Raw genomic sequence first — 14,906 nt, 5'->3', positions numbered from 1 at the left:
CTAACAGTCATAATCTTGTTAGACAAGTACATATAAGGATCAAACTGAATCCATACTAAAAAATAGTTTGAAGGGTTATTTTTGCTTGAACCTGGAGTAAACTGGAACCACTATTTTGAAGTGTTTATGGAACCTAGGCTGGGCTTGATTTTTATCCCTAGATAAAACCAAATTGAAAATTCATATAAACAAGCTAAAAGAAGACTATGTCAGTGAGATTCTACACAAAGAGGAAATATTTGTGCTTCTGTCAAAGTTTGCTGTCACTAACATTTTATCAGAGTGTCAAGGCTGAAAATGGTGTCTCAGAAATCCTAGATCTGTAATTCTGGGTGAGGAATTTTATGCTAAGGCAAGCAAGGCAACACATTTAAAAATCCAACATGTTAATAGTCCATTTATTTAAACAAAAGACTCTTCTACCATATGGAGGTTACAAGAGAGATTAAAACAAAATGGATGAAAATTAATCATAAGTAACACAGATCTTTGCAGAGATATACTCCTGCTGAAAAGGGATCAGGCCTTTAAACCTGTTAACACATCTTCTATAAGGCAAACGAAGACATAAACCATAATATCTCTCCATCTCACATGATCTCTCTCTCACACACACACAAATTATAGGAAATTACATCAAGCCATTGGGCGCAAACCTAATGCCAGAGTACACAACAGCTCACACAGTGATGTGGTTTTATGAGTCTTGACAACATGAGAAGTGGGATCCAGTTCTGCATCTGTAACCTACCAGCCCTGATAGATGGGAGAGCTCCTGGTTAATCTCTCATCACTGCTAGTGTTACCTTCAGACAACATGCTTATAGCCTCATCAGTCTGCTGGCTGTCAGTTGTCGATATCTTCTTTGACTCATGGATGTTGCTTTGGTAGTTCACTGGTGAGGGATAGGCATTTTCTCCCACAGTTGATGAGGACATTGATTCCCAGGCTATTTCTCTTTTTCTCCATTTCAGGTCCACTCTCCATCCCGTCCAGCCATAGAAAGCCAACGTGAAGAGGAAGCCTTGCATCGGATTAAGAACCCCCTAGGAAAGAAAAGTGCAACAGGAGTTATGCCAGTTAGGCTCCATTTTCAGCTCTAGCAAAACACTTTGTATGCATTAACAACTTCCTTTTCACGGAACGATTGCCATCTTTAAAATATGCTATTTGCATGCAGCTAAAGATGTACGTTGTTCCCATTGCAGACACTAACAAATTGGAGTGAAATACCATGACATGTTGTTCCAATATGCTGTGGCCATCCCAGTGAACAGTAAGCACCAAACAGTTTTCTAGCATGAATTTTAGCTGGTCAGTACCCTGGTGTGTTTTAAACTTTCCCCACAAGCTCTAGACATTTTTATTCACAAAAGCAAATATTACATTTTTTACTAGAAGCCAAGTCAAATATATGAGAGTAGACACTAGCACACACAGACAAGTTTTTTTAAATAGCAGGAATTGATCTGTCTGGAATTGCTGCAGATTCCTGAGCCAGTGAAAATGTCCATCAAAGTGGGATGGACAAATAGAGAGACACCGAAAAAGAAAACCCCAAGTGATTTCCAAAATAAGTGTCTCTGTTCCCAGTGCAGTGGGATGCTTGGCAAGTAAATGGTTTTAGCTGTTCCCATTTTTCTCACGAGAAAATAGCAAATTATTTTTACAGGCAATTTTAAAAAGAGCTCAGTTCCTAGACCTGAGCTCTTGCTCTCCAGGCGAGCAAGAGCAAGGCCCCTGTCACATGAATGTGTTCACTCCTTGTCAGAGGAGAAGGTTGTATCAAATCAGTTGCATCACATAACCCTTCAATGCGAAAACACTCAAGGGCTTTACACAAAGCATGCTTAGGACTTACAGGTATTTAACAGCTCCAGAATAAACTCGCTTGGAAAAGGAACCTGCAATATCACCTCTGAAAAACCCCTCTTCAAATATTCCAACAGGAGAAAAGAGGGTAGGGTACAGTAAGAGACCAGCATCTTACAGATAATTTTGGTGCATTGCTTTCAAGATTTTTCATGTATTTGTCCCCAAATAGTTATCCAAATGACATGACATGGTGCAATTATTCTTTATAATAAAGAAAACCCTAGTTACAAACAGAGAATTACCAGAAAATGCTCATTTTATTGGGAAACCTTCAGGAATCGTGAGCTAAAACATTGTAGCTTGCATTTATGGCAGAGGTTAGCAAGGTTAGACTATTGTAGTGGTCTGTTCTGTATCTTAAAATGGGTAGCAATCACTCACAGAGAGAATGCATACTCCAGCAAATGGGAGAAAAAGTTGGCCTTGGGTACATTTTTGGCAAAGTTTATATGTGAAAAGTATTCCCAATGACCCCTCCTTCCTCTCTCTTGCTTTCTGCTTTTCTTCCTTGATTTTCAGAGTGTTTATATCCTCAAAAATCATAAACCACCCATTACATTGGTGCTGTTCCATCAGTCTTATAAAAGTGATTTCTAGGACTAAACAATGTCACAGCTGACTTACCATTATAATCCATGTGATTAGTGCAGCACTTCTGATGTTTTTCAGGGGTGTTTCATTGATATCTGGCTGCATTTCAAGATAGAACAAAAGGCTCTCATTGATGATGTTGGATGACCAGCTATTGCAGGAGTAAAGAACAAGACAGTTATATATATATGTATGTATATGTAAAATATGCTTTACCTTCAAAATATAGAAATCAAGATCACTAGTAAGGAGATTTTTTTTTTAATGTTAAGTCTCAATCTGAAGGGACGAGTAGGTCTCTGAGATCGTGATCAAAAATCAGAGACTTACCTACTAGCCCAGGCCTAGTCAAAGAAGTCAATACACAAAAAAATAACTTGATCATTTGAGCTTGCTGCAGAACAGTACATTGCAGGGTAAAATTGAAATGATGAACAACCATTATCCATGTTGGGAACATCATGCATGCTGACTTCTGCTTGCATCTTAAAAGGATAGGGCTCACAGATAAGGAAACCAAATATATGCATACATGTTGTAAAAGGCTGCAGAAACTCCAGATGGAGTTAGGATTTCAGGGCTAGATTACAGCAGACTTTCAAAATGTCTGTAAAAAAACTACAAAACAAAACAAAAGTTGACTTTAAAACCCTTGAAAATGCCATCAAATTTTTGGAATAAAGTTAATTTCTGTCGCCAAAGAAAGATGAACATAATCAAGCCCCATCCTGTGGAAGACACTGAAGATATTCTACACTAAATAAAGGTTATAACAAATGGTTGTAACTTCTTATGACTTCTAAGCAGTCAGACCAGCGTTTCTTTATAGTTCTACTGTAGCTTCAGAACGGAAACTATCAGCATTCATGTCATACTTTCTAAAGAGGTTTATATATGTCCTTCCTGCAATTATATTTTTATCAGTGTAAAACCTCTTGGTCTCCCCTCCCAAATTCGCAGACACCTCTTCCACCCCATGTTGACCCAACCTGCTGTCCTTGACTCACTCGTTTCATATTTGACTCCTGGGATGGAAGGGAGTCTTCCCTAGGCTTCTGAGACGGGACTGCCTCAGTCTTTCCCTACAGTAACCTTTGAGAGAGTTTCTACACTCTAAAGTTTATGTTTTATTAGGAGAACAAAATTCAAAACTAGAGCTGTGATTTTTTTTTTTTTTAATAGGAGAACCCAGAATGAGACGAAATGGAAATAAGCAAATGTCCCCACTGTGTCCTTGGGGCATTGGTCCTCTATTTCATGCTTGCTCACAGACCAGCAAGCTGGCCACCATTCCTCAGGTTGCATCGCACTTCTGTGGTGCCTCTGGGCTCTTTCTTTCCACAGCCCTGGAAGCCTGGCTAAATCTCTGCTCCTCATTATTTCAGCAATTTCCAGGCAGCCATGCTGCAGGATCTTTCACTGCTGTCTCTCACCCCCTCCCCTGCTGGCTACCCCACTCTTTTCACTAGAAACCTCTCTCCCAAGCCAAATGGACTCTGTTATTGCCCAACAAAAGACAATCATTCCCCTCCAGAGCACTCCACTATACAGCAGCCAGAAGATAAAAAGGCAGTCTTTCTCCCTGCTCTGCCTTTTAAAGCAATGTAACATGCATTAATGTACCTGTGTACAAAAAAGTTAAATAGTTGTAGAGACTACAAATGGCCAAGGCATTTCACTACTCCAGGACCATTTCCTTCCTCCTGTTGTTGCTTGTGTTACCCACGTAGGCAGTAAACACTTCACAGAAGTGACTGCTTCTTGCTAGTCATTGCACAGAGTGGATCACCACTCCTTCTGGTGCCTTTACTGCTGTGTGATGATTGTGAGATTGCAGTAAAAAAACATTTTCTCCGAAAGCAGGCCCTATTTCAGCACAGTTTTGCTGTGTGCATCCAGTACCTCCAGTTCCAATTACCACTGCAGAATCTTTCACACTGGATGGTGCTGCTGGAGCAGAAGCACAAGGATCTGGGGATGAACTGTGTACCGTCCCTCCTTTCCCCACTTTCCTTGTTCCCTCCCGCCTCTCCTCCCTATCTCTTTCCTGTCCTACCCCAAAGTACTATTTTCATGGAGGAAGCTGGAATACTAAAAAAATATTAAATGATTTCGCACACAATCATATGGAGATTTCTTTTCTGGCATATAACCCTGTATTTCCAGACAATACCCATGCATTTTTCACACACTTGGGATCTGCAGACCACAAGAGATGGCTGCATTATATAATTGTAGTCAGGGCTGTGAAGCCAGTCTTAGAAAGATATTTATTGTAGGTTTTCAGAGATGTGTTTGGTGACAAGTGGCTCTGAGAAAACTTGACTACAGAAAAACGTCTGTCAACCCACAGTGCTGGGGAGCTGCTGTTTCAGACAGCTTTAGTCTATGCCCAACCTTTTCTCTTTTTTTGCTATTGTTTCATGGGGCTATTGTTTTCTTGTTGGTTAAACATTTTTATCATTTCCTCACAGCCTTGTGATGCTACATGAGTGATTCAGCTACTTTGTGAAGTAATTTAGAACTACTTCTTCCTTAGACACCTTCCCTTCCAAGCATAAAGACAAACAAATGAAGCAACTTATCAGTCTCTATTCTTGTCCCCGACACTCTCCAGCTGGGAAAGAGGCAGTTTAAAACAAAATAATGTACCTCTTACCAAATAATGAATACCAGCATAATTTTGAAGAAGCGGATCTGGATCTCTGTCCCCAGACGTCTTTCATTCTCTGTGTAAATCCCTTGTCTCCCTTTCAGTAAGGAGGCAACTGGAAAGTATACAATTATTTTCATTAATATATGTGTATCCTCTTAGTTATAAGCTCAAGGATCCAGAAGATAGATGTCTGTAAAGAGGAAACAAAGGAATGGATGCATTTGTCTCCAGCAGCAGTTCAGAAGCTGGAAGGACCATCACCAAGTGATCCCATATATAGCCTAATACTAAAGGAAAATAAGTACATCCATTATGGATCCCTAAAATGAGTGATATCCCACTAGCTGATTTTTCTTTTCTCAATTCCACTGAAAATAGAGAATAGTATGGTGAACATACTTGTCCTTTATAACAAAACATAGTACTTACAACTTCTGTATAATGTGTGATATATTTATTATGTGATGTTCAGACTAAAATAGAAATCATTTTATCCTGTTGTGCACATTATATTTCACGGTGCAATTGATACAGCATTGGCTACACCTCTAAAACTTGAAAATGTAATGTCAGCAAAACTAGATATGCTGTTCAGATATCACAAGGAATATACATATGCACAAACACAAATATACTCTGTGTATTTTCCCATAAAAAGAGCAACTTTTTATAGGAAAAACTTTTTAAAGCAACAACTGTTCCTTTGAAAATGAGTATTACTGAGAGACGTGGGATAGATGGGATGAAGACTGAACTGAAAATACAAGGTCTTCTGTTGCTGTTTCTATATATTCAATGTATAGATGATAAGTATGAATTCAAGTACTGTAAACATCTAGTACTGCTCATATTCCATGCAAAGAATGCATTGAATCTGTGACTTTTTTTCAGTCTCATTTCTTCAAAGCACTGGATAATAAATGCCAACTTCAAGACTCCATCTGTGTTGTGTACAATTCCCATTTATTTCATAATTTCAGAATCAGGAGTGACAAAAATCTGATCATATTTTATTATTTTCTTAGCTCCAGGGCTGCCAAGAAGTTAAATCAACTATCAGATCTTGACAACATTATCTTTAAACCAAAATAAATTATATTCCAAAGTCCAGGTTGGTACCAATACTACAGCAGAGTTAAGCATCCACTATACACTGCTTCAAATATTTTAAATCAAGAGTAATTTAGTAACATAGAAACATCTTTGCCTGTAGAGCTTTGATTACATCATCACATTTTGTGTCTAGGGCAAATTTCCCACCAAGATGGTATCTTCATTTCAATAGGCGACTCCCACCCTTTGCTATATCTTTATGATTTAATGAGGAGTTATCCTGCATCACTGAATACACAGACATGGCTTTTTACAATATTGTTACGTTGCTAAATAACACATACTGATTAATGCGCTGGCCATTAGGAACATACCTGCTGATACTGTCCTCCTAAACAGGATTGGGTTGACCACCAGCACTAGCAGGAGTGGGGCATAGGTTGTGATGTAATGTGGGATTGCATGCTCCAAGCCATTTTCACAGCTGAGAAGAAATCATTAACAGCTTACGCATATGCATTTTTTTTTTCCACAGCTGACAGTTCTGGCTATTCTATCTATGTCACCTTTAACTTAAAAAAATACAAGGAATGAAGCAAAGAGATGTTAAACTTTTCATTCACAGACCTTCACCACCAGTTCACATGGGACACAAAGTTGATTTTTAACATGCACTGTCTGTGCATTTTTCTCAAATTTAAAGGAACAAATACAAAACTAAAACCAGGAGTGAGAGAACAGTGGCTCATAGTAGAAGGTGTATCATAGTCCTGTAGCATGCCCAAGTGCCCATATTGCCTGGCATATTTCTTCAGGGCCCGCTGAAGCCCAGGCAGGTATTTCTAGAACATGCACTGACTCAGTGGGACATGCTTGTCAAAGATCAAAAAAGTTCAGCATGCAGACATCTGTCTCTAAAGCTGACCGAAAGACATTCAAATGACCAGAGAGCACTATGATTTCTCACTCTGTTCCAGAGCCCTGCTTACCTGGAGAGAGAAGGGTAGTAAAGCAGTGCGATTCCCTCCCCGCAGAGCATCACCGCAAGGCCCCATGTCATCATGTGGTACAGCACAATTGTACTGCAGGCACCAAACAGGACAGGCATAATTAAAGATACCAAAACTTACACTTTCCACACTGCAATATAAAAATGAACCCTCACTGAAACAGAGCTTTACAGATATAAAATGGTCCAGAACCACGCTGACAGTCATTAAACTAAGGAAAGCAGGTGCAGCAAGGGGGGCCCTTCAGAAAAAGGATGAGCTAAAGTGGTTGTTCAGGCTTGCACACAGAAGTCCTGTATCCTCCAACCTGTAGGGTGGAAAGCCTTTCCCTTACCCCCAAAATTCAAGAAGGAGCCCCTGAATCCATTTCTCCTGCAGAGAGCAAATTAGGGGATTAAAATTTAAGAATAGAGCTGAACAGTCAAATATAACACCCTTCTGTAATTTGCAGAGAATTATGTTTAACTTTCAGAATTAGATACTGCTCCCATTTTAGGGAGATTCAGATCTGTGGGTGTAGAAGGTCTTTTGTTGTTTACCCTGATCTTAGAATCAAGCCCAACTATACATGATTTTTTTTGGTTAACAGGGATGGGGGAAGGAGGTACATCCCAGCTGTTTCAGACTAGAACCATGGGACTTCACAAAATCACGCTTATCCTCCATGGGCTGAAGTTAACTCAAAAATCCCCATTTTTATAACATCTGCCAGATGAACCATGTCTCCAGTACCCGATTGCTCAGTATCATCTGGGAACAGAGTCACATAATTCCATGTTTAGCAGTAGCAACTGAAGATCATTTTGCCCTTCTGACAATCAACTTAGAACACCTTATATGTTCTGTCTGGCATTAAAGCATGGTACTTTCCAAAGGGTTTAGGTTCTCATGTTACAGGCATTGCAGAAAAATGTATAGTAAATACATATTGTTCTTCTTAAAAACTTTACAAATGTGATCAGAATCATAATAATGACAACACTGAGAAGTGGATAAAATAGAAAATCTGAGAAAGAAACCTGGAGAATAAACTATATGAAATTCAGCACTTTCCCCTCCCACTTTTTATTTTCATGATAACATTTTGCTGCAAGAATCAATTTCAGGTATGGAGTAGGGACAAAAATATTTATCTCACTGCAATAAAATTTATAGAGCTTGATCTGCTCCCTATTTCCCCAAAGGTTAAATGAATTCAATTACATTTAAATTCCAATTGGACATAAACAAATCAATATTTGAGCATTGTCCTGGCAATTTAAGCACATATCACACTGCTAATCCATATCATGACCTGGTAACCATATGAACATCACATGTTTGTACAAGCTTTTACACTTAGGTAGTTGCAGACAAACATGGACATACAGTGTTGGAAGGAAAATGACAAATTCAGAGCTTTAACTCTGGTACCTCAGTCCAGCTGATCTTCTCACCACCAAGTAAGAATCAACGGCATAGCAAAACAACCACCAGAAGCCAGCACTATATAATAGCTGGATCCACATCTGCAGGGAAAAAAATGCCAAATGTCACAGCTGCTTCTCAAGTACCACTGGGGACAGGGGAGGGACTCAAACCTTTAGCCTGGTGATTTCTTCTTTAAATGTGTGTATTTTCCAGCTGAAATTATGAACTATAAAATCTTACTCAAAATCACAGGAACAGCATTGCTGTAGCCAACAGGTCAAGTCACAGGAAAACTGAAGAGCATTTGCTTTCACAGCTTACTCTGTTGTTTAGAAAACCTGTTATTTACCTCTCCGGTCCTAACCCTCAATGTCCTGAGTGAAGCCCAAAGAAATTTATAGTGAGGATATTTTAATTTTAGGTTAAAATGTTAGTAGTTTCTCAGTAGCTGAGGCATGAAAATATAACTGAGGTCAGTCATCACCACAGTGCGCCTATGTGTCGTGGGTTCTGCAGGGGATGGGCGTTTTCTCCATGCACAAGAACTCGATTCAGGGAACTGTTATTAAGAAAAAAAGGTCATTACAAAAATATCATTCACCGTCTGGAAAAATTATCCATACTGAACACCCTGACTGATTTCTTCAATAAAAATTGAGAGGAAACAGGTTCAAGATAAATTCCACAGCATTGATGAGCTATGCGTGTTTCCCATGAGCTTATATAAGTGATCATTCTTTGACACTGCTTATAAATTGCAAATTTCTTCCCCATAGGAGCTGTCTCTTTGTAATAATCTGGAACTATTTTAATATTCAGATTACCTTTCCTCCAAGCCCTCTTTCAGTTCTTATCTGAATATCCTTTATCATGGCTCCATAGTAGCATCATCTTACAGCTGGAAACCAACATACTTGTTACTAAGCCAAATGTCACTGAATAGAGATCTACCATTCCTTCCTCCAAAAGGCGAATCAAGCTGGGAAATATTTCCTTTCACCATGGGTGTAGACCCTACTTGTAGTCCTTTGCGGCACGAATTATTCAGTATTTAATTCAAAAACCATGACATTTTCCTAGTGCACAGAAGCCAGAAACTGAAATTCCAGTCTTCCTTCTAATGCACTTTACCCATAGCACTCAGCATGTAACTTCATCTGCACTTTTACATATTTGATGGGGCTGAAAAATGCACAATTTACTATACATACACATACACATACAAAAATAAACTGTGGGGTCTTTCCATGTAGAAAATCCAACATAGACAAGACTGTCTCCAAAAATAATATAAATCAGATGCACTTAAAACCAAAATCATCATATACTATTTCACTTCTTAGCAAAATGACACATACTGCTACAGTGCCTGAGAGCCTACCTCTCTGCAAACCAGAGGGTGTTATTCAAAGGAGATGCCTAAAGGCCTCACTGTTGGGAGTTTGCATTGGCTTGTGGTTAAGTGAAATAAAACAATAGTACTAAAAGAAAAATAAAACAGAATCAGAAACATTTTATTAACTCACACGAGAATATGTTAGGGGAAGTGAGTGGAAGGAGGTTTATTTTTCATTCCAATATAACTAAATCTAAATTTAGCAAGTGATTCAAACTACAGCACTTTGCTGGAGCCCAAGAAAGGGAAAATAAAAATTGTGCTAGACTGCTATGCTGCTTACCATCTAACCTGAGATCCAAATGAAAGCCAAACAGTCTTTGTCACTGTTTAAAAATACTATTTTTTGTGTTAAGGGCCAGAAAGTGAAATTTAAGACATAGGGAAACATGTTTTTTGAATAGAACATTCTTATTACAAGATATTGATGTCATTGGTTTCCTTTTCCTCAAAGAAAAAACCCAAACATTTGCATCTAATAAGCAAAACTTAAACATGTGTGATGAAAACTTAAACATGAACTGAGAATCAATATACGAGTACAACTGATAATTTGCTTCTATGGCACACTATCGTGTCTGAAATTGACATTATATAGGCATATAAGGTACAGTGACTTCAATTTGGCACATATTGTTTTATTTTAAACCTACTGGAGCTGAATAAGTTTGTTTACATGCAGCATATCCTCTTCTGTATTGTAAACTTTGAATTGTAAAGCTAATACTGTTATTGCTCATGCATGAATTCACTGGGCAGCCTACATTCCTGTTGAATTTGGGTAAAATGGTGGTCTGGCTTATTTGTCATTCTCCATGTTTTGGTAAAAAACATGGCCTTTTTTCTTGTACAGTAAACTCAAATTATACGTCTCAGCACTGTGATTGCAATATTTGAAACTGAGTTTTAATCTGCACTTTTGGAATGCATTTACACTTTCTTATTCTTGTGTTTTAATCCAGAAGATACTTTAGACTTGGCCAGATGTGGTCACCGAATGGCCATATAAGCAGCAGTCTGACCTACAATCCCACATGGCAAGGACAGACCTTCTGCCAGCAGCTTTGCGTCTTTGAGTATATTTATCCTGCAGTTCTGTGTCCAAAATACTCACTCTCATGCTGCAAAAGCTAATTTGAGCTACCTGAGTTGCTGGTTTCAGTTGGTCCCCACTGCCACCACGCAGGCTGTAATTTCTGCTGGAGAAGGTGCACAGATACCCTTGTGCTATGGGTGTGACGGAGCTGCCAGGGCATTAACAACGCTGCACCAGCACAAACCAAACTGGTGGTTTCACAGCCCATTTGGGATTGTTTTTACCCTTACGCTCTCATATCCCCAACTTCGGTACAGGTGCACCCTCCACTATCCCAGCACTCCTACAACAAGCGAATACTACAAAACACTTGGGACAAAAAATGCTTGGGACCAGTCTGACCTGCACTGCCCTGCATCTTCACGTGCACCATGCAGCATCTAGCACCCTGCTCGCCTTGATCCAGGCTTTTGGAGGGAGGCATGAATGCACTTGCAGGGGTGGGGCAGAAGCTGAAACCATCAAACCCAGGCTCTGACTCACAGCTGAATTTCCTTTTGGACACAGTGGTTTGCCTTTCAGACTCCCCACGCAGAGGGACTGTCAACCAGGAGGAGGAGGAGGAAGCGAGGACAATCTCTGTACCTACCGCGCTCCCCACACAGAAAGCAGAAGGCCACATGTCAGTCCCGTTCACCACAGAAATGTTAGCTATGAAGCCTGGGAAGCCCAGCCATATACTTGATCTGAAGATCATACCTAAAGAAAAAACATGTATTAATGCTTTGAATCTGCTGGCGTGATTTGAGTCACATGCTTCTCCCCAGCCACATATTTCACATCGCAGCCCAGATTTTCTGCGTCCAGAGGAAGGCTACGGCTGCAGAGGAGCACAGCAGGAACAACTGCACCATTTAAACATCAGTGAATTGCTCAGGGAAAGCAGTCCCAGGAGTCTGAAGCTTCTGGGACTTGAAATGTTATGTAGATTAAAATCTCACTTACAGATACTGTCACACACTTCCCTAAAATAAATTGTGTAGCATTTAACAGATTGACATAAACCAGTAACTAACTATTAACAATTTTAGTGGCGTATATTCATATGCTAATGTTCATTTCTCTATAATACCTTATTGCAGTAAAAAAGTTACTTCCCATTTTTTGCTGTCTTCGTTTTTACAAGCAACTCTTTTCCTCTCTGTCACAGGACTGAACAAAACAGGGCTCTGGAATTCGGTGAGAACAATACCCAATTTTTTAAATGAACTTACACTTTGTTAGTGAGATTTTTCTGGGCTTGCTTGAAATAGGCATTAAAGCATCAACATATAGCAGAACAAACCCACCAGGTTTCCCCCCAAGAGAAAACCATTTGCAACCCACTAAAGTGAGTCTAATTCAAAGACGATGATGCATAAATAGTTTGAGTTTGCCAGTGAAATAAAAAGGGAGAAAAATAACTTTATCTATTGCGGGCCTCATTTGACTGAAAGGACCTTTTCCAGGTGAATACACACACGTTTTTTACATATTCTCTTTCTTTATTCCCCCCCCTCCTAGTTTGTTTTAATATTGGTACTTACTATATACCACGAGAGAACTTGACTAAGTACGGAATGGGAAAAGACCTGAAATCCCACTCTGTCTCCAGGCAGGGAGAGAGACTTACAGCACTACTTCTATTATCTAATGTGAGGAAAAAAATGTTATTGTAGAAACAAACTCATCCTGTATTTCCATAGCGTTTATCATGGTAATTTATACCTAATTTGGCAGTAAACACCGTAGACTGATGGGACAGATTTAGACACATTAGTTTCACTTTGACTCATGAGTTTTGTTTTATTTTCTGTTGTTTTATTCCTCCAGCCTATCAGCCAGGGGCTGGGCAGCAGGTTGTCCTTGATAAGGAAGCTTCATTCACATTTCAAAAGCCTGTGTCTAGCATAATCTGCGTACAGCTACAATTCAAACTCATTTGCTGTCGATCTGACATGCCCAGAGAAGTGACTGGCACACAAACAGGACGGCAAACTTGGTCTGAGAGGATTTAAAGACATATAGGAAGTGCTTTTCAAATGTAGTCCTAAGGCTTGGCTAAGTGTTTGATGTCAGCTTTAGTTTTAAATGTGCTGCCTCGCCTCCACTTTTATGCTTACTCTGAGAACCAGCCGCTGTTCTGGATTTTAATTTGTTTTAAAGCAGAGATTTTGGTGTAGATTTGTCAAGAGTTTTTACTTCTAAAATATATCTGTTAAACAAGACCTTTCTCTGCCAAAACCCGTCATTTTCTGATCTCACTTAGCCCAAAGCTTCTTGTGAATACATACAGCATGTTTCCCCAGAAATCTCTGTTGTTCACTCACCAGCTTCATTTGGCTGTGGTACCTCAGAGCAACAAGAGCCCCCTACAGCAAGGATGAGGGACATTAAGCTGGCACTTACCTAAGCCACCAAGGATGTCACAAATGGAGATAAGGAGAAGGATGGTGGAAGAGGAGGAGGCTTTGGGCATCTTCCGTGGGCTCTGTCCCTTCTTCGGCAGGAGCTGCAGGATGGTCAGTAGCAGACTGACAGAGGCACTGCCAATGCAAACTCCACAGAAGACTTCAGGCTGGAAGTTCATCACTAGTTGTGTAGCTGCATCCCGGTTTGGGCAGCAGTAGGTTTCTAACCTGGGAGAAGCCATAAATTGTCCGGCTGGTGGAAGGACTCCAGGAGCAGAAGAAAATGCTGTTGCCTCCCCAAAGCAGCGTTGAATTTTTCTTCACCCTCCCCATTAGTCCTTGGTGGTGAGAATCACGCGATTAATGGATCATGTGCTGCTGCTGCTGCTAGAACTAAATCCCCTAGAGCTGCCTTTCTCAGCCTCTCCTAGCAAGATCAGATCCGAACAAGAAAACACAGTGTAATCTGAAACATGCCCCATGCTTGCTCAGAGCCATTGGCAACAGTTCACTCACATATTTCTGCTTGTACAGTGTGTTATACAGGAAGACTTAAACTCACCAGAGCATTGAAGATGGTTTAAAATAAAAAAAGGATGCAGATACCAAAGGAAAAGCCTTACATTTTAATTATGTTTCTTTTTAGCCCCATCCCACATGGCACCCTTTAATTACTGCAGATTAACTGAAAAGATGAGTCCAGACACAAGCAGTCCCAGCCTTTACAGGGAAGAACAGGGCTATAAATCCACACCCTATCCCAAATCTAAATTTTAGTGATCCAACCCACCCATCTCTGTAATTAAAATTAGAAAAATGATATCCTATCACTGTAGAAAGAGATTACGTTTAGGAAGACAATATTAACCTCATTGCATTTAAACCGCAAGCACAAAAAGTCTTTTCAGTCTGTACTGTCTGCGTCGAATCAGCTTGACATGGAAAATTCCAGGACTTTTGATTTCTCAATAATATTTTTCTTTTTTTTTTCCTTTGGTAAGAGTTTAATATGAAAACAGGAATTTGACCTGCAATATTTGTTTTTACTTTATAAGCTAGACAATATCTTTTAAGTCAGGGGTCCTATTAGATACAGCAGCAGATATTCACAATCATAAATACAAAAAGTAACTCTCCCCTCTCAGCTGAGTATCAAACTCCCTGCATCAGCCCTCACTCCTCCAGAAAACTTGTTTGTAGTACAAGAAGTACAGGAGGCAGCATTGCTGAAAGACTTAAAGTGAACTGGGTGTTAAATAACACAGTCATGGATTTTATAGTTAGTCATTATAAGAACAAAAGACCTAACCTTTTATTTTTTTTTTCCAATGGCCCAGCTTGGTTTTTTAGCAGAAATTAGGAAGGTCTGATGAATGACAGTGGGATGTTTTGCATGCAAGGGTTATAAAACACAGAGGCTTCAGCCAG

At 39.6% G+C, this 14,906-nt stretch overlaps 1 protein-coding gene across 1 annotated transcript; it reads right to left on the bottom strand.

Annotated features, from left to right (window-relative positions):
• Nucleotides 1-369: 369 nt before the first annotated feature.
• GPR143 (G protein-coupled receptor 143) lies at nt 370-14,378 on the bottom strand. The gene is made up of 8 exons (XM_074816895.1): nt 13,477-14,378; nt 11,678-11,787; nt 8,600-8,694; nt 7,166-7,258; nt 6,551-6,660; nt 5,127-5,235; nt 2,501-2,618; nt 370-1,047 (listed from the first exon to the last, which is right to left on the bottom strand). Exons 1-8 carry the CDS (start codon nt 13,718-13,720, stop codon nt 748-750), a joined length of 1,179 nt encoding a protein of 392 aa, XP_074672996.1. The 5' UTR covers nt 13,721-14,378; the 3' UTR covers nt 370-747.
• Between the last annotated feature and the right edge of the window lie 528 nt (nt 14,379-14,906).

This window comes from Strix aluco, chromosome 2 (assembly GCF_031877795.1).
Source record: "Strix aluco isolate bStrAlu1 chromosome 2, bStrAlu1.hap1, whole genome shotgun sequence".
In the NCBI taxonomy this organism is placed as follows: Eukaryota; Metazoa; Chordata; class Aves; order Strigiformes; family Strigidae; genus Strix; species Strix aluco.
The sequence above is the reverse complement of the archived record's forward strand: the minus strand, read 5'-3'. Positions and strand labels throughout refer to the sequence as shown.